Source organism: Apus apus, chromosome 3, assembly GCF_020740795.1.
Source record: "Apus apus isolate bApuApu2 chromosome 3, bApuApu2.pri.cur, whole genome shotgun sequence".
Classification (NCBI taxonomy): Eukaryota; Metazoa; Chordata; class Aves; order Apodiformes; family Apodidae; genus Apus; species Apus apus.
In genome coordinates this window covers 24,346,549-24,364,576 of record NC_067284.1, presented here as the reverse complement: position 1 = coordinate 24,364,576, position 18,028 = coordinate 24,346,549, and the positions used below count along the sequence as shown (strand labels likewise).

Sequence of the window (18,028 nt, the reverse complement as noted above, 5' to 3'; positions counted from 1 at the left end):
GATCATGGTAGTGCACCCAAATAAGACACATGAAAGTCAAAAGGACTGCATTCTTATCAAAAGAAGGTAAGAAAGGATCCATCTTAAAAGCCTGACTTTTTCAACTACATTCAGTAGCATGAAATCAGCTCCTGCTTTCTCTGCCCCTATCATTTTTAGATCGTGAGTAAAGTTTGGAAATTCAACAAAAATTAGGCATGAAGGGTACTAACAAAATTAAGTTTGTGATGTGCCCACTCAGAAAAACAAGTGCCATGCTGTAGTAAAGCCAAATGCATAAATTTTAATTTAGTGAGCCAACCTACCAAAAGCTACAGTTCAGGGGGGACACAAAAACTTGAACAGAAGCTGACAGCATTGCTGGGAAGCCACTGGCACAAAAAAAGGCTGTGAGACAGCAGTTCATGTTAGGACACAAAATATCAAGGAGAAGCCCTGAAGGGAGCTGCTACTTGCAAGCTGGAAGAGATGAAAGGGCAAAGGTCTTATCAGCTTGGAGAAATAAGCTACATGGTTGTAGGATGGAGGAAAAATCTTTCTTCCCGTTGAAAGAAACAAGAGACCATCTGCCTGCAGGAAAAAACCCATAGTCATTGCTCATTTGTTCTTACTGGGCAGGGATGTGTTGTTCTATCAGATTGATGTTTTAAAAGTACCAGCTGTCTCAGCTTCCTTGGGTTTATACCCAACTTCATCATCTACGACTTCCATGCTATAGGCAGATATACAGTACTTTTGGGCTGCACATACCCATTATGGATGACAGGTTACACAAAGACTTCATAAAGCAAACAAAAACCCAGACAACCATTCACTTCTCAAAGTGGGATGAAGTTTAAAGACTCAGGCTAAGAGGCAAGGGGCTGCAGCCTTGGCACAACATCCTCTGCCATGGGGATAACAGTGCTGGGGAAAGCAAACCAAGCTGGAGGCTCTGGGGGCTTGGACAGAAGATACTAAAATATAGCTTCTTCAGAGATTGCTTGCAGTGACATTGACCTCCTGAGGTCTGATAGTCCATCAGGCAGAAGCAGGAAAATGAATGCCACCTGTGTGGTAGATAGCATGGACACATCCAGGTTATTTGGATGACAACTCAAGAGGGAAAAAAAACTTTCTTCATTTTTTAATTGGAACAGGAGGTAAGAATGCAAAGCTGCCTCTTTGGGCCTAAAGATATTAGCAGAAAATTTGAAGCATAACCTTTGCCTTCATGTAATATAAAATACTACTCCAAAGAAGTACATAGATCATATCCTTGGCTCTCTTCATATTTTAAAGCTATTAAGCATCTGTGGGCAGCATTGATTTTCATAAAACTATTTCACAGTCCTTTTAATTACTGGACTTCCATTTCTGCAACACAAACACAACAAAGGCTAAAGCTTCACCTTGCTCCAACAAGATCAAGCCCCATCATTAAAATATTACTTTTTAAAAAAATCCTCTGGACTTAGATAAATGGAGAGGTTTTTTGACATCCACAGAACATTCTGCATGGTGTTCCACTTCTGGTGCTGTGAGCTGGGAAGTACTATGCCCCAGCACCCAACTACACATTCAGGAGATGTGAGCACTGCCCTGACATTTGACCCAGGCATTGATGGCCCCAGTGAGGCAACCAAAAGTACAGACCAAAGGCTACACAAACATGTACTTTTCTTGCAGTAATTTCTTGGGTTTGTTTTGGTTTATTAAATTTACTTTTTAAAAGTTTTTCATACAGGTTACCAGCAGTGATAACCTGCTCTTCCAACACACATCACTACTATCTGAGGAAAGGGCTGTTAAATCCTTAAGTATTTTACCAGCTCCTTCCCTTCAAAGGAAATTCTCTCCTACACTTTCCACAAAAAACACATTCTGAGGGGTTTATGCCAAAAAGTGCTTTAAGAATTCTCAGTCCCTTTTTAGTGCTGTTTCTTGAGTTACTTCTTGGAGTAACTTCAGTTTCCACATACAAAGACTAGGCATCAAAATCTAAAGGCTTCCCACCCATCTCATTACACCCTTTTTAAGTAAACCAAGTAGCAGCAACAAAACATTTTGGGCTAAAAACCCAAAGCTCTGGGAGCCTGCTCTCTGTCAGCAGGATCCTCCAGCTCTCACCTTGCTGCCCAAGAACTCCCTGAAACAACAGATCCCAGTTTTCACATTTAAAGGCCTAGACTTGAGTTCCAAAAAAATCCCCAAAATAGGCATCTAAATAATCGCACTGGCTTCTGAGAGCAATGCGCCATCAGGCCTGGCTGCTCAGCCTTCTTGGAAACAAGCCACTTGCTCCGTTCTTAAATTAGGGCTTCAAAGACTAATTTTAGGCACTTGATTTTGGAAATCTTGAATTGTGTTTTCTCATTGAAGTGATGTTTCCCAGTCTCTGCCACTGCAGAGGTGAATACTCTTTTCCCTCCTCCAAAAGCACAACAATCATGCTGCTGTTTGCTTTTCTGACAGTGCTGATAATCAAAGCTGTCAAGCATTTTCTGTCCATTTTCCAAAGCTGCCCAGTTTCTCCTTCCTGTTCCCAAAGCCTTAGCTGCCTCTTGCATACATTCCCTTTGCCTTTCAACTTGTCACCAATCCCAGATTCCCCTTTCATCCATTTTCAATGCCCTCTTAGGTCTCTAGCACGCCTGACGTTAGAAATAAAACGGAGTTAAGAATAAGTCATAGCACATATTGATCTAGAAGCACATTTATTTTATGGGAAACCAAGAGAAGCACAATTGCTGTGGATTTTGCACTTTTGTTAAAATGCAAGAAACTATTTTTAAACCTTATTTTGCAACTGTATCTTTAGCAAAGCGATGCAGATTTTTGGCCCACCTTGCATCAGTGGCAAATCCTCCAGCCTGCTGCTGACTCATGGGGACCCACAGTGCTGAGCTTTCCTACTCCCCAGCAGCACCAGTGTAAGGAAGTTTAGAAATAAACTACTTGCATAAAACTCAGGGAAGAGTAAAAAATGCAGGACAAAGGAGAGAAGCTAGTCTCAAACAGTTTAACCTCAACAGTATTTAAAAACATTTGAAAGTACAGGGGGTTAAAGACAACTTCAGTCAGTTATCAAGAAGGGTGATTTCATGCCATTGTTTTTCCCAACATTCAACCCCCTCAAATCCTTCAGTAATGGCTACCTTCATACAGAAACACAATTGTGGTAATTAAAGCATTTAAAAGAACAAATACAAGAAAGGATGCTGAAAAACGGAATAACTAATTGTGCTTAAGACCCAACACCTCCTTGATCCAGACTCTAGTAATCTTCAGATAGGTGATTTAAGACAAATCCTAAATCCTTGCAGTTTTATTTGCATTTTCAGCAGATCTAAACTAGCTGAAATTAAGATCTGAACGTCCCAGGATTAGGAGACTCACGTGCACATCCTCTTGCACACCACGGGCTAACTTTGGCCAGAGGGAGCACACATAGGAAACAGCCAAAGGGGAAGAACAAGTTGGAAGCAATCACACAAACGCACCCTGAGAAGCGCCGAGAATCAGTGGAAACGGCTATGCCACTGCCTTTCCATTCCAGAAGGATGCATCCAGCTAGAAATAAGGGTCTCTTGTGCTGCAAAGCTTCCATTAGCAGCAGCAGATTTGGCATCCCTCAACACTGGTAAAATGCTTTTTGCGCTAACCTGCATTTTCCTGGGAGAAAATGTTGGAGGGGTGTACTGTGCCCAGAAACTTTGTTGCTGCTGCCAGCTTATAGCATGGTGCTGGTAGAGTAATGAAGTGCAGATTGCAGAACTATTCACAGAAATAAAACTGAGAAAGAAAAGGAAAAGCCCGCAGGTTTATTTCACAGATGTGTTTGTAATAGCATGCAAGTATAAAATGTGCAAGGACACTACACAGACAATTCCTGGCTGGGGGGTAAAGAACTGGTTTGGGTTTTTTTTGTTTGTTTGTTTTTTAAATGGGAAAGAAACAAAAAAGAGGATTGGTAGCAAACTAGGTTAGATGGAAACAGGGAGAATTATGTGCATGGCACAAGAACTACAGGTTGACCTTTTTGGAAGGAAAGCACAACACATGCTATACAGCTTTGCTCCAAAACCCTCCTCCCAAAACAGTATGTGAGTGCTTATGAACAGCTAGTGTTCTAATCTGAAGCTTTTTAAAAAGCTATGCTGGTACTCTAATAGGAAAAACATCTTTGCTAGCTGTAGCTTACAACAGCAAATTAGCCAGAGGAATCCTGGGAGACGAAAGAGATAGAGCTGAGAAGATGAAGGAGTAAATACCTAAATTCAGAGGGTCATGACTTCAGCTTTTATTTTATAGAATCATAGAATGGTTTGGGTTGGAAGGGACCTTAAAGATCTAGTTCCAAGCCCCATGCAGTGGGGGCAATGACACCTCCCACCAGACCAGGTTGTTCATCTAACTTGCCCTTGAACACTTCCATGGATGAGGCATCCACAACTACCCTGGGCAACTTGCTCCAGTGTCTCAACACCCTCACAGAAAATAATTTCTTCCTAATTCCTAATGTAAATCTACCTTCTTCCAGTTTGAAACTATTCCCCCTTGTCCTGTCACTACATGCCCTTGTACAAAGTCCCTCCCCAGCTTTCCCATAGGCCCCTTCAGGTACTGGAAGGCTGCTCTAAGATCTCCCCAGATTCTGTGATTTATTTATTTTCTCCCTGTGATTTTCCTCAGATTACAGAGACAGTAAGACCACAGCCAACAGGTCCAAAGAACAGAGAAGCCCAGTCTTGATGAACATTACTAGCAGCAGAGTTCAGGACTACTGTGTAGCTTCCTGGAGTGGAGAAGAGAAGGCTGAGGGGAGACCTTATTAATGCCTATAAGTATCTAAAGAGTGGGTGCAAGGAGGATAGAGCCAGACTCTTTGCAGTAGTTCCCAGTAACAGGACGAGGGGCAACAGGCACAAGATGGAACATAGGAAGTTCCATTTAAATATGAGGGTGGCAGAGCACTGGAACAGGCTTCCCAGGGAGGTTGTGTAGTCCCCTTCTCTGGAGATATTCAAGATCTGCCCGGATGCAGTCCTGAGTAATGTGCTCTGGGTGATCCTGCTTTGGCAGGGGAGTTGGACTAGATGATCTCTAGAGGTCACTTCCAACTCTGACAATCCATTGATTCAAGACAGTAAGCATAAACTTTTTTTTTTTTTAAACTTTTGCATTTATTAGCTTGACATATGAAAGCTTGCTCTCTGACACAAAAGCATCTGCAGTTCTCCTTCACAAGTGAAGCACCATGCAAAGCAAGAAACGGCTTTGTGCAAGCTATCTAGTAAACAAAGTTTAGCTATAAAAAGGTTATCAGGTGCTCACATGCTAACAAGATACAGCAATCCAATAAAGAAGCTGAGAAATCTAAGGAAAACTATGAAAGCTAACGGTGACAGTCATGAAGGTAATGCTACACCATGCAGATCTACTAGTACAGGGATAACAGCGTATACAAAACCTGGACTGAGATGCCCTGCTAAGATAGGTAGCTCCAACCCCTGTGTTCAGAGGGGTAAACAATACCTTTTGGAGCACCATTCAAGTTTGGGAAACTGATCACACTGAAAAAGCCCCCCACACAAACCACCTTTAGGCAAGTTACAGTATGTTAACTATTTATGTGTGCTTACTTTTATTTCCAGTGAGCATGGAGTAGTACCTGAAATACTATGCACACAAGAATTCACAAAACCACATAATACACTGAATTAGTTGCATTCCTAATAAAAGTGATTTGCTGCACTTCTACCAAAAGGAAAAAAAAAAGACATACTGACACTGTATATGCACACCACAGCTTGCCTTGCTGCTGTTTCTTCATCTGGTCAGCCATCCTACAAGAAGTCAACCTTAGAACTTTTCTATTTTCCTAGTGCACCCCTGTAAGGCATGAGTTAATCCTGTATGGTTGCAGCTGCACCAAGACTTGGTGCCTTCGTTTTAAGATGCTAAACATCATGTCAGACAGTACTGTTCACTGTGTACAGTTGTAATGTCAAAAAAGGCAAGTAAGAATGACTGCTAGCTTTAGAAAGAAGAAAGTACCAGAAAATACTACTTTTCCCACCACTGAGAGAACTAAGAGAAAAGAAAAAAAATTACCCCAAGTACAACTGTAATGACATGACATCATGCTGCCTGGGATAAACTCTGCTGCTGCTCTGTTAAACGCCCTGCCTTCAAAACAGTGCAAAAATAATAGGCTCATCATTCAGAAAAGCAATCACCTTTGAAGACCTCATCTCCTTTCCAAAGGATAAAGGAGTTAACACTATGTAAGGCAAGATTTTGACCTTCTTTTCTTCCTGCCTAGGAAGCAGCACTGGGACAAACAGCACTGGGAGTGAAGACTACATGTCCTCATAAAGGAGCAGATGGGAGATTCTTTACAGATGCAGCAGTCAGATCATTCCACTCCTTTCTCAACACAGGCACTTAGCACATCTGTAAATGAAGTGCTGTCAAAACCATGCAGCCAAGCTGATGGCACTTGTTTCAAAAGCTCAGAGCTGAAAATCCTGGAAGGAAAGTCCTGAGGAGCTGAACTTCCTTACCTGCAACAGACCTGTGCCAAACCAACCACTGCTGAGAATCAGACAGCTTCAGGGTACCAAATCATTGCTGTTAACATAGTCCACTGAAAAAGCTGACTGGTTCCCAGAGTAGTTAGAAAAGAAAGCATTTCTACCTGTACATTTCCTTGGTTTGATGTTGGCAGCACTTTTGTAACTACTACTTCATCAGAATATCCTCCTCCAGGATGTAAGTACTGCAGTGTCTTATATTTATTGTTTGTTTTAGGAGGAGAAAGACCAACTAAAACAAAATATTGTAGTGGCAAAGCTTGGTGCAATCTTATTACTGGCTCCTTCTATGAACTTTAAATAGACTACGGGAGGAAAAAAAACCACACTGTCCACACATCTGGCAACTGCCAAGCTGTTTTCTACAAGCTCATAATAAAAAAATATTCAGGCACTTGCAGAAGTCATGTAGGGAATTCCAGCAAAATAAATCTGTTTTATACAAAACGTACTCACTCTTTCCTTTTAAATATATTCCTAATGGCATGAACTGACAGATTACTGCACTGTAAAAAAAAAAAAATTAAAAAAAATTAAGCTACCTACCCCCAATGTTCATAATATGAAGATGACAAATTTTAAGATGCATTATCATGTTTCTGTCTTGAAAACTGCAGGACCAAGGCAGGCCAGATGTGAGGGGGCAGGGCTCAAGGGGAAGGATGAGAAATTTAACCACTGAGAGACCAAATAAGACATAGACTAGATTTCTTAAAAAAAAATTAAAATAAAATAAAGAAGCAACTTTAATGTTTTGTTCCACCGAAACACAGCAAAATAATTGATAGAAACAGAGCTAATGAAAAGAAACACACAAAAAAATATTGAAACAAAAACCAGGCAGTGAATATGACCAGAAACTTTCACTACACACTGGTCAGCCTGCAGCTGAGGACCTTGAAGACAAAAAGGGAAGTATCCCCTTTACACGTCATACTGTAAGAAACGATAATCCATATGCAGCCTTACTAGTGATTTGAGGCACACCTTGAGTGCAGTAGCCTAAGACTACATTTTCAATGGGAACTTTGATTTTCTGATAATACCAAATTTTTTTTTACTTGACGCCCAAAGATTACAATTAAATTCATTATAGAAGAAAAAACACATTGCGACATAACCAGAAAGTGATTTACCCATGAAAAATACCACCTTAGTCCTTTGCTATGTTGCTGACAGCAAAGTGAAAACCTAACCTACAGCGTCTTTTATAAGCAGTCATATTTTGCCAGACATGAAAGACAGGAAAGAATTAAGCTGCATTTCATCAGGTACACTTGCAAAGCAGCACTTTAAACAAGTGTAACATCTATTATACAGATGGCAATATATTAAAAGTTGCTTAGCAGACAAACCCAAACCTTTACATTCTGTGCGTATCTTTTTTGTGTATGTTTTGTACAGGCTGTGTAGGATACAGAATGATGCTTCAGGCAATGAAATTGCTTATTCATGTTGGCAGCTCTCTGAGTTTCTCCCACCACCATGGCTCTATTGTTAATGCACACTAAAAGCAAAGCATGCTTTTGTGCAAAAAACTCTTTCATGAACCAATTTTTCAAATATCAAAAGACAATTCCAGTGATTGGAGGTTATTTTTCCACAATGTTTTCATCTCTCTGGAATACAACTCCTCCACACAGATGTGTCATCACTAAAATAAACAGCAGCAAAGGGACTCTTCATTTAAATAGACCTGTTAATCTGGACCAGCGAAGCTAAATACTTATGTTCATGGCCTCACACAGGAGCTACTATGTAGTGGAGGAACAGAGGAAGACAAAAAACAACAAACAAACCAAAAACCCAATTTGGTCAACATTCTGACATGTTAATGACTGACAGTTTGGGTGGGAATTTGGTAGGGGTCTCAGCGGAGTGATGCTGCTTTAAGGAGGGATGTGGTAAACAGTCAGCTCAAAACCCAGCCCTGCTCCTCTGTTCTGCAAAACAACCTCCCAGAGCATAGGGTGAATAAGCTTTTAAAAGGCAACGGCTTAGAAAACAGCTTCAGAGTGAAATGTGAACCTGAGAGAAGGAGCAGCAAGGAAAACTTAAGGGGAGTGGAGGGTAGAAAACCTCTTAATTGCCAAGTTCCTGCATGTGTGCAATTTGCAATTCACTTACAGTCCCTGTCACTGTAGGCAAAATGCCAGTCACCCCCTCCCATGGCCATACCTCTCTCCTTCAGAGGCAACACAGCACTAAAGGATGTAAAGCACTCACTTCAAGACAATTTTTCATATGCTGTAACCAGTAGACAAAACCTGGTGACACCCCTGCGTTCTCATCAAGTGCATCCTTCAGGACTCAAACCTGTATTTTAACAGCTTCTTAAGTGTGTATTTAAAGACTCAAATCTACACAAACATGTAGAAAACTGAACCGTGCTATATGCAACTGATACCCATGTTTGTGCATTGTTTGAGCCTGACGTGTTTTGTGAAACCAAGAAGTATTCAGTCTGCACAACTGGAAATTCATGACAGCACTGCAATTGCTCAACTAGACTTTAGATTTGAGTATCTTATCTAAATGAGCTCTCCACTGAATGTAGAAGGAACAAGCCAATTAGAGGGACTTCAAAAAATGAAAGAAAACCTTTGAAAACAACATTAGCAGTCTCTTCCTCTACCTTAATGCAACCACTTAGCAGTGGTGATAGAACAAGAAATCAATATAAAGAGGTACCAAAGGATGTTATTTTTGTTCTGCAATGCATGGCCAGACTCACAGCCTGCTTTTGCTGGCTTCAAAGGCAGAAGAATATGGTTTTGAAAGGACAGAAAAAAAGGGTAGGGAAGTTAGAGGTTCTGGGAACCTGTAAAGTAAAAGTAGTCAAGGGAGTATGGCCTCTGGAGAATTACTCAGGAACCTGATGAAGGCTGCAAAACCAGAGGATGGAGCTCCAGCCATTCAAACTCTCAAGACAAGTGGTGCCAAACCATCACTGGCTCTAAAAATGGCTTATGCCCATGCACAATTTTTACCTATAAGTGCTACTCTATCTATATACTGCTGGTGTTCCCTTGGACTTTTCTTTCCCTAGCCTAACACCACATTTAGACCTCCTACAGAAGGTGATGGGGATGCCCACCCAAAATTTCCAAAGCCCATGGTTTGGTCCAGCAGCCAGGGCTAGGCAAGCCCAGATACCTCTGCCGTAGCCAGAGCAAACAAGAGGCTGCAGAAGTGACCATGGTGTAAGCTGTGCCTTCCGGGTGGCCCACAAATCAGAACTCAATAAACTATGAAAAAAACGGCTCAAATCTTTCTCAAAAGTTTTTTTTCTGCTTAAGCCTATTAAGGTGGAACAGAAAATCCATTAAGTAACCTGGCCTGCTGGACTGGCAGCTTATTTTCTGTCCCTATATCACATATGTCAAGGAAAAAAAACAATTCTGAACCATATTACAAGTGCAGGGATTTTTCCCATTACTGAGGCTGCATGGATGCTGTAAGTCAAGCTCACAAGACTAATGTAAAGCTTAACAACATGCCAAAAGGCCAATGAACATTAGTGAACTGAGGGACAAATAAATGACGCAAGGGCTAAATGCATGACCCTCATTTAGGACAATCAGCTGAGAGTTTGCACCAGTTCACAGGGTCTGTGATCAGCTAAGAGGAACCTCTCCATGCCAGTACTGCAGCAGAGAAGTCAACCACCAAACTGGAGTCACACACTCACCATAAGCATCTGCCACCCTGCAGTCCCGATAAGCATATACATAAAAATGCAAAATGTCATTGTGTCTTTCAAAGCCAAATCTAGATTCCTGTGCTTCTACCAACACTGTCCTGCAACTACCACGTGAGGTCTTGCTCTAAAGCACACGAGCAGCCACAGGCATGAACATGTAGATGCTTTCCTGTCAAGCACATGTCCCATACACCCAAACTAGGGTGCCATTTGAACTTCAGAACGTCAAAGGGTTTCTCAGGTTTCTTCTTCTAAAGGGCACTACGATGTTAAACATTAGAGAATGTCATCCTCCTAACCAGTTAAAGGTTTAATTATTGTTATTTAAGTCAAAGGTTCTCCCTACTGTTTGGCTAGGATTTCATTCTCAAAAGGATGACTCAAAACATCAGCAGTTTTAAAAGCCACCAGGGAGAAGGAGATAATCCTTCAGGAAAATGTTAAGAAAAGCCTTCTAATTGAGTTACAAGCATAGAAATAGCACATCTAAGGAGGAGTCTATAAAAATTAAAGTATAAAGACCTATAGTTTCAAGTGAAAACAAACCTGAGGTAGATCTTTATGTCTGGATCCCTGTGTGGAGGCAAATGTACAAGTATATTTATTTTGCTCATTTCTAAAAGCTTCAAGACCTGGCTTGATCTTCAAGGCTTCTATCTGAAAACAGATGCTGTGGTTTTAACTCAGCAGAGGTAGAGAAGTCCCTCCACCAAGCTGAGGTCTGCTCCAAACCCACAACTGTATGACACCTAAGGGAAGAAAGCATTTTCTCACAAATAGAACTTGATAGGGGTTCCTTAGCCAACAAGAGCACAATGGAAACACTGCCTTAATCCAAAAACCTTCCCAGCCAAGTTTGTAATAGCACAGAGTAAGGGCAGAGGAAGAAAAAAAAAAATTAAAAAAAGATTAAAAAATACCCAAACCAGACAGCAATACAAACATGCATGCTTATGAATTAATTAGCTAAACAGATGGCCTAAAACCATAAGATACTTTGAGGTGTATTTGGTTTAATATGCTAAACCACATTATTCTGAAAATTAATACTTGTTAGTATTAATTTAATTAGTTACACAGGTAACTTCCTGAAGAACAGTGACACCAAGTAAGTATCCATGAGCACATCTATCAACAGAAGTGTCCATCAGCACACATATGCCTTAAAAGCTCAAGTGTTACTTGAAATCAAGACTACAACCTTTTTGAAATCAAGTCTACATTTTACAGCACAGCCTGAACTTGTGCATAGGAAAAAAGCAACTACCCTCCAGTCACAGCAAAGACAGTCAGCAAGAAGAGAAACAGTTTTCTCAAGGTCACAGAGGGAGTGGAGCGCTTCCAAGCGATAACAGGAGAGGAATAGTCACTTTGTTCAAATCGCTGATCCAGCACCTCAAAGGGTAGTGCCATGTAGAGATCAAAGAGCACAGCAGAATTTGAAAACGCAGGAAAAAAAGGTCTGTTCCACATTTATTGTAGCTTTGCACAAGCAAGTTTTGTCTTCTGTAAATGTTAGTGCAAGTCAGCGTATTTAGTCATCGCCCAAAGCATCTCACTTGGCAAGCAAATGTTTTGGTATGAAGCTTTGACGTGGAGGTCAATTAAATCAAGACAAGTTCAGTATAAATGCTAGTTCATGAAAGGTTTTTATATTTCTACCTGCTGAGTATGCCATCGGTCATCAACAAAGCTATCATTAATGAAGCACAACCTCTAGAGCTAATAATGCTTTAAAAAGTGCATGCAAAATACCAAGATGCCATGGGGTGCTGAGACTAACTCTTAATTTGCAGCCCCGAGTTCAGCAGAAGTAGCATGATTCATTCTTGGAAAAGAGACACTTGCTCTTAGCAGCATGCATCTGTAAAATCTCTACACCTGGTAAAGGAGTTTATTAGGCTGCTATTGTGCTTGATGCTTTGTGTTTCATACGAGTCAACCATTTCATCAAGGAAATAAAAGAATTCTCCAACAGGTTGAACACAGCAGGAAAGCATTTACCAACCACGTACTTTGGACAAGTTTGCTCTTGTGCTCTTATTTACCCTGTAAGATAATACGTTCTAAATGCCAAAACACAAACAGAGAAACCAAGGTAATAAATTTTAGATTAATTTCATTAAATAGATCTAGGGAAAGCCACTGAATACACAGTACACAGCAACTCTACGAGTTATCTCCACAGTAAGATTGGAGACAGCAGTTATTTGATTTGTCGATCAAAAAATCAATCCAGGGCACTGTTTGCAATAACTTTATCAAACAAAGATGTAACTGCTGTTCTGTCAGACACAGGGAACGGGCTCTGGTGCCCTCAGAAACCCAGATATAAACCACTTTTACCAATCAGCACTTAGAAACTCCAGGGATGTCAGCCAAAGAGACACCCTCTTAACCATATTGCTGCAATACCAAATTTAAACAGCCTTAGGAAAGGTCACAGCAAAGCAATTTGAACTGGAAATACATTTTTAAACAGGTTAACTTCTATGTAATTCATTGATCATTCTTTTCATTTGTCCTTGTGTGTGAACTTACATCTAAGGGAAAGTGTTTCAAATAAACTGTTTGACTGCAGGAATCTTCTGCATTTGTAACACATTTAAGAATCACAAAACAAATTAGCAATTATATTGCATATGACAAAACAGCTGCAGATTACAAGGCTTATTGTCAGTTTTGTGTTTGGATGCACAGAGAAGTGTGCTCCGATTGGCATGTAGTAAGCATCAATTTCTTAATTCATACAGCTTTCAAAACTATATGCTGTATCCTGGAAGATTGGTTTGTATGTTGTAAAAACAGGAAAACAAAAGCATTACTGCAGAGAGAAGGCCAACTGCCCCAAAACTATTCCTCTGTTTAACAGTTTTATAGAACTCATCCCTATACAACGAATTTCCGACATGGCAGGTAACGAAAGAGGATTAAGAGGACAAGAAAAGCAAGTTGTTCACTTATGCAGGGAAGGTTAGAACAAACAGCAGTATCACCTACCTAATATATGACTTCATGACCTATGTGAGGAGCTCCCAAATTAAGAAGAGTTTTAGTAGCTTTGAACAGGCTACAGACCTTGCTTGTGACCCATCTCAAGGCAGCATGCCACTTCCCGGACTAAAAACACAGCCAGGAAATAATAGGTAGAGGTGTCAGTGGCTCTGCTCCTCAGCAGTGAAAGAGCATCCCTGCCTCCGTTTGCTCAGAGAACAAACTTTCAATGTACAGAATTAAAAAAAAACTGCCACCATGAGTAAATTTTCTCTGAAAGGCTTTCCCAGTCCAAACAAACCTCTCCAGCACAACTTGTCCCAGGAAATGACCCTGTGCAGGCATGGCAGCTCTGGCTTCTTGCTGCTTCAGCAGGAACCCCTGGCCAGGCAGCAGGCAGAGTGCTGCCCCAGCCATCTCCTGTGCTGGAGGCAAGGTGACACCCAAAATGCCACCGAGCCCACTCTCCTGCCCAGTTGCTGCCCTGAACCACCACACTGCTCCCACCAAGCCTGGCAGCAGCAGGCAGGAGCAAGGATGAAGGGTCCAAGAGGGACTGAGGGGACAACAGGACACAGAGGCACTACACTGTTTTAACATGGGATCGTACGCAATTGGTGTTTCTCTCCCCAAAATTTGCCTCAGGTGGGACACCGAGGGTGTTGACTGGGAGACTCACTTCAACCACGGCGGAACAAGGACTGCTGAGACCAGTAGAAGACAGGCAGAAGATGAGCATTTTAACCTTGCAAGCACCACCGCCTCAACCTGCACACGTGGGTTTTTTTCTGAGCTCAGCAGAAACAGAAGCGTTTGATGTTGCAATGTTTGCTGCCCCAAAAAATGAGGAAGGTGAAGGAGCGAGGGCAGCTCAGTACTTGAGAGTGTTTAACCAATTACCAACTGCATGTCACTTCCAAGGAATTTGCTTCCCAAGAGGCAGCTCTTGATCTCTCTCAGTGCTGAGCTTCCCACCTGCAGCTGCCAGACTTGAGCACCAAGGGCAGCCTGAAATCCTAAAATATTGTCAGTTCCACCATCATTCCAAAAATCTGAATCTTCAAACTTATTTCCAAAAATCTGCTCCTAGCAAGTCACAAAAGAACAAGCAATCAAAAAAAGCCTGACAGATCTACACTATTATTTTAAATTTACATTTTGTTCTGTTAATTGTACTTTCTCCAAGTTAATTTCTCTTGCAAAAAATGCAAAGTGAAGGTCAGCAGGGAAAGAAGAGATTAGAGCAGAGAATTCAAAATATTTAATTTCAACTGTGGCTGTACTAAAGGCACGGAATGCAGCAAAAGGAATTCTGGCTGAGAGATGTAAAGACAACATCAACTTACTAAAAATACTGCAATAAGTATACCCAGAGACCAGTCAGACAGCATATGAAATAAGTATCCTTAATTATGCTGTATTTATGTACCAAATATGCAAGAGTTTTAGTCAAAGATACTTCATTTGATCAGCTGCTGTTATGTAAAAGATACTAAATGACACAAAGTGCAACTGCTTTTCAAAACAACACTGAGGCAAACAGACCATGAGCCAGACTCTTCCCCAGCTTGCAGCACAAAGCTCCACAGCATATTAATTTCACTGCTACTCTATCTGCTTGCATTTGAATGCTAAAATACAGGAAACTTAGTTGGAGGACTTAGCTACTTACGGACTAAAACAAACAAACAAACCAAACCCATAGAAGTCCTTACAGCTTCCAGTATGCTTAATGTATGTAACGTGTACCTTGTAAGAAATAGAGTAAAATCCAGCAAGATTTTCGTGTATCTTTTAGCATCCTTGACCCATGTCAGCTGGCAACACTGTCTTTGAGGGCAAATCCACTCTTAACTTCAGCAAACCCAGCACAGCAGTCCCTCTCATCTGCTCCTCAGCTTGTGCAAAGCTGGAAAGGGATCTCGTCCCATCTGATCCCTTGCCACCTCCAGGCACCACAAGTTTTCAAGGGAAATCCTCGCTCTGTACAAGTACAGCTCCCCCCAAGGCAGAGTACAAGCCTTAGCTACTCACTGCTCTGAAAACAGATTATGTCTAGTGCACCCCAAATACATTAACACTTTTATAAAAAAGTCCAGCTTTCCCAGCTAAACAGCATCAGATGACCGTGCATACCACAGGCTTACTCACCCTGACCCAGCTTCCACCTCTGTTAGCAGCAATGAGGATACACACCAGTATTTATCTCTAGCTGTGGAGTTTTCTAGCAGCAGACAAAAATCTCAGGCTGCAACTGCAGCAAAAGAACGAGGGAGGCTCAGAGTGAAATTCCAGAGTTCTGTCACAGAACTCTTCAGTGCTACTCACAAGTACATATTAAAAATAAACAACCCCCCTCTTCTGTGCTAGAGCAGCTTCACACTGATGGAGCAACACCGTTAGCCCGCACCCACACAAACTTCACAGCTGCAAAGCCTCCATCCAGCCTGGGTCACGGACGATAATTTAAGCCAACCACTTATGGCAGGCCTCCTGCTGCTGCCAGGTCCTGGCACAGGGCTGCTCTTGAAGAGATAAGCTCACCCGGGAAGCAACCTGGCCCAAAACTCCCGCGAGAGGCTGTGCTGCGCTGCCAGAGCCGCCTGCACGCTTGCCTTCCTCTGGTTTCAGCTCAGGGCGTGTTCCCATTTACACAGAGCGGTTTCGGAGACTTCCTGATCGGAAGCATCCCAACTGCAGCTGTGTCCCTCCCTCCCTGCCTTGTTTTCGCTCGCCATCGCTAGCAGCCGGCGGAGCTCTCCGCTCACGTTTTTCGCCATGACCCGGAGTGTTCTGCTGCTGTACCAAATCCCACAGCAGCAGAGATCACCCGAGGCACTGAGAACAGCACGGAGCCGGTCGGGGCACCGCCGCTCAGCTGCGGCTGGGACCGAGCCGGCAGCACGCCCAGCTGCCGGAGGGAGAAACGCCTCTCGTCATCTGCCAGGAGCCCTTCTCGCTCAGCAAGCCAAGGTGTTACTGTTCCCGCCCAGGTCTGCAAAACTGGCCTTTTGTCTGTGGATTCAGAGCACTGATCGGTGCCGGGAAGCTCTCCGGAGCCGCATCCTCCGCTGCTGCGACCCTGGGAGGTGTGGGCGGGAGGAGGGCAGAGACAGCCGGCGCAGGCAGGAAGGAGACGACACTTACACTGCCCAGAGCGATACTCCGTAGAACCCTGAGCGCTGCCAACTTCTAATGCTGCTGATACCTGAGGGTTTCCAGAAGATGGCAGAGATAAAAGCAAACTCATGAACTTTTAAGAAAGTCCCTGCATACGCAGCTGACATACTGACATATTTCTATCGCATGCCCTTCCTTTTCCACTTACTTCCAAGTGCGTGTACTCTTTAAACATTTAGATTTTGCAAACGGGTGGGCACGTTTTACAGCACTGCCCACCCCCATGGCGCTCGTTTCATGTGGCGCCCGTCCCGTCCCACAGACAAACCCAGGAATTACCGTGCCGGCGGCTCCATTTCTGAACGCGGTCGGGGCGGCGAGCAAGATTATGGGCTCAGAGGGGAAGAAAAAGAGGAAGAAGTCGTCTTCCCTTCCCAGCCCGACACGACCTCCCGCTGGCACCCGGCCCCGCATCCCGGCGCGCGGAGCAGGCGCCCGTGGAGCCGGCGTGGTGCGCTCCAGCCGCGCACACGCACAGCGCGGGGGAAAAGCGGGTCAGGGGCTTTTTGTCTGGAGCCGTGGAAGCGCTCAGCCCCCCCATCCCCCCCCGCTCCCCGAGCACGGCCGAGGGCCGCTGCTTCGCCGCGGCCGCTGCCCGGCTGGAAGGGGGAGGAGGGGAGGATGGGGGGAGGGGTCCCCCCTTCCTGCCCGTATTCTTTCTCTCGACCGTGCCCCGCCACGGCGGAAGGAGCCGCCGCCGCCCGGGGATGCAGTAGCCATGGCAATGCGAGATTGCATCATGCTTTTGACTAACTGCACCGGGGGAAGAATCTCCCGGCAAAAACCCGGGCCCTTCCGCCGCCCCGTCCCCTCCCTCCCCGGCCCGCCCGGCCCCGCCGCTCCCAGCCCCGGGCCCCGCCGCTCCCCAGCCCCGCCGCTCTGCGCCGAACCCGCCTCTAGCCCCGCACTTGTTGCGCGCCCAGCGGAGCGGCGCCCCCCGCCCGCCGCGGGCCCTGCCCGGCACTGGCCGCTCTCCTCCTCCGGGCCCCGCACCGCCCCGCACCGCCCCGCACCGCGGGGAGCCCCGGCGCGACCCTCCCGCCCAGGGGCCGCGGCCCTACCTGGCGGGGGCGGCAGCGGCGCGGGGGGCACCGGCAGCTGGCGGGAGGGCACCGGCAGCTGGCGTGGGGGCACCGGCCGGTCTGTCACGCTGCGGCGGGGGGGGCGGGCCCGGGGGCGGGCCCGGGCGGGGGACCCCGCCCCCCGGGCGGCCGTGGGCTGACTGTGACGTCAGAGTGGTGCGGGGGGCTCGCGGGCGGGGAGGCGGGGGGCGCTGTGACGTCACGGCCAATCCGCCGCCCGCGGAAGGTTCGGGAGCGGCGTGGGGAGCGGGGCGGGATGCGTGGGGGGCGCTCGGTAGGGCGGGTCTGGGGGAGCGCCAGGGGCGGAGGGTCTGAGCTGCCTCCCAGCAGGTCGAGCCCCCCATGCCCCGGCGTGACAACGAAACGAAACATCGAGCGGCTCTTCATGCCGTGAGAGTTTTCCAGCCCCAGCAGTGGAAAGCAGGAGGCTCCTGTGAAAAACAATATGTGATAATGTAATCAAAGACTATCATAATGAGATAAGCCGCAGG

The 18,028-nt window shown here is 44.6% G+C and overlaps 1 protein-coding gene across 6 annotated transcripts in view; it reads right to left on the bottom strand.

Moving 5' to 3' along the window:
- Positions 1–17,613, bottom strand: part of ELOVL5 (ELOVL fatty acid elongase 5) — a 40,113-nt gene extending 22,500 nt beyond the window's left edge. The window contains exon 1 of one of the 6 annotated variants that reach the window (XM_051613693.1): positions 17,517–17,613. Coding sequence is in view for 2 of the 6 variants with exons in the window: in XM_051613689.1 (XP_051469649.1) it covers positions 16,735–16,869 (135 nt within the window). In the remaining 4 variants the exon portion in view is untranslated. Of the gene's footprint in view, positions 1–15,426; positions 15,691–15,819; positions 15,940–16,283; positions 16,369–16,734; positions 16,885–17,516 lie in introns of those variants that run through there. The other 5 variants (XM_051613689.1, XM_051613688.1, XM_051613692.1 and 2 more) reach the window with 5 other exon arrangements.
- Between the last annotated feature and the right edge of the window lie 415 nt (positions 17,614–18,028).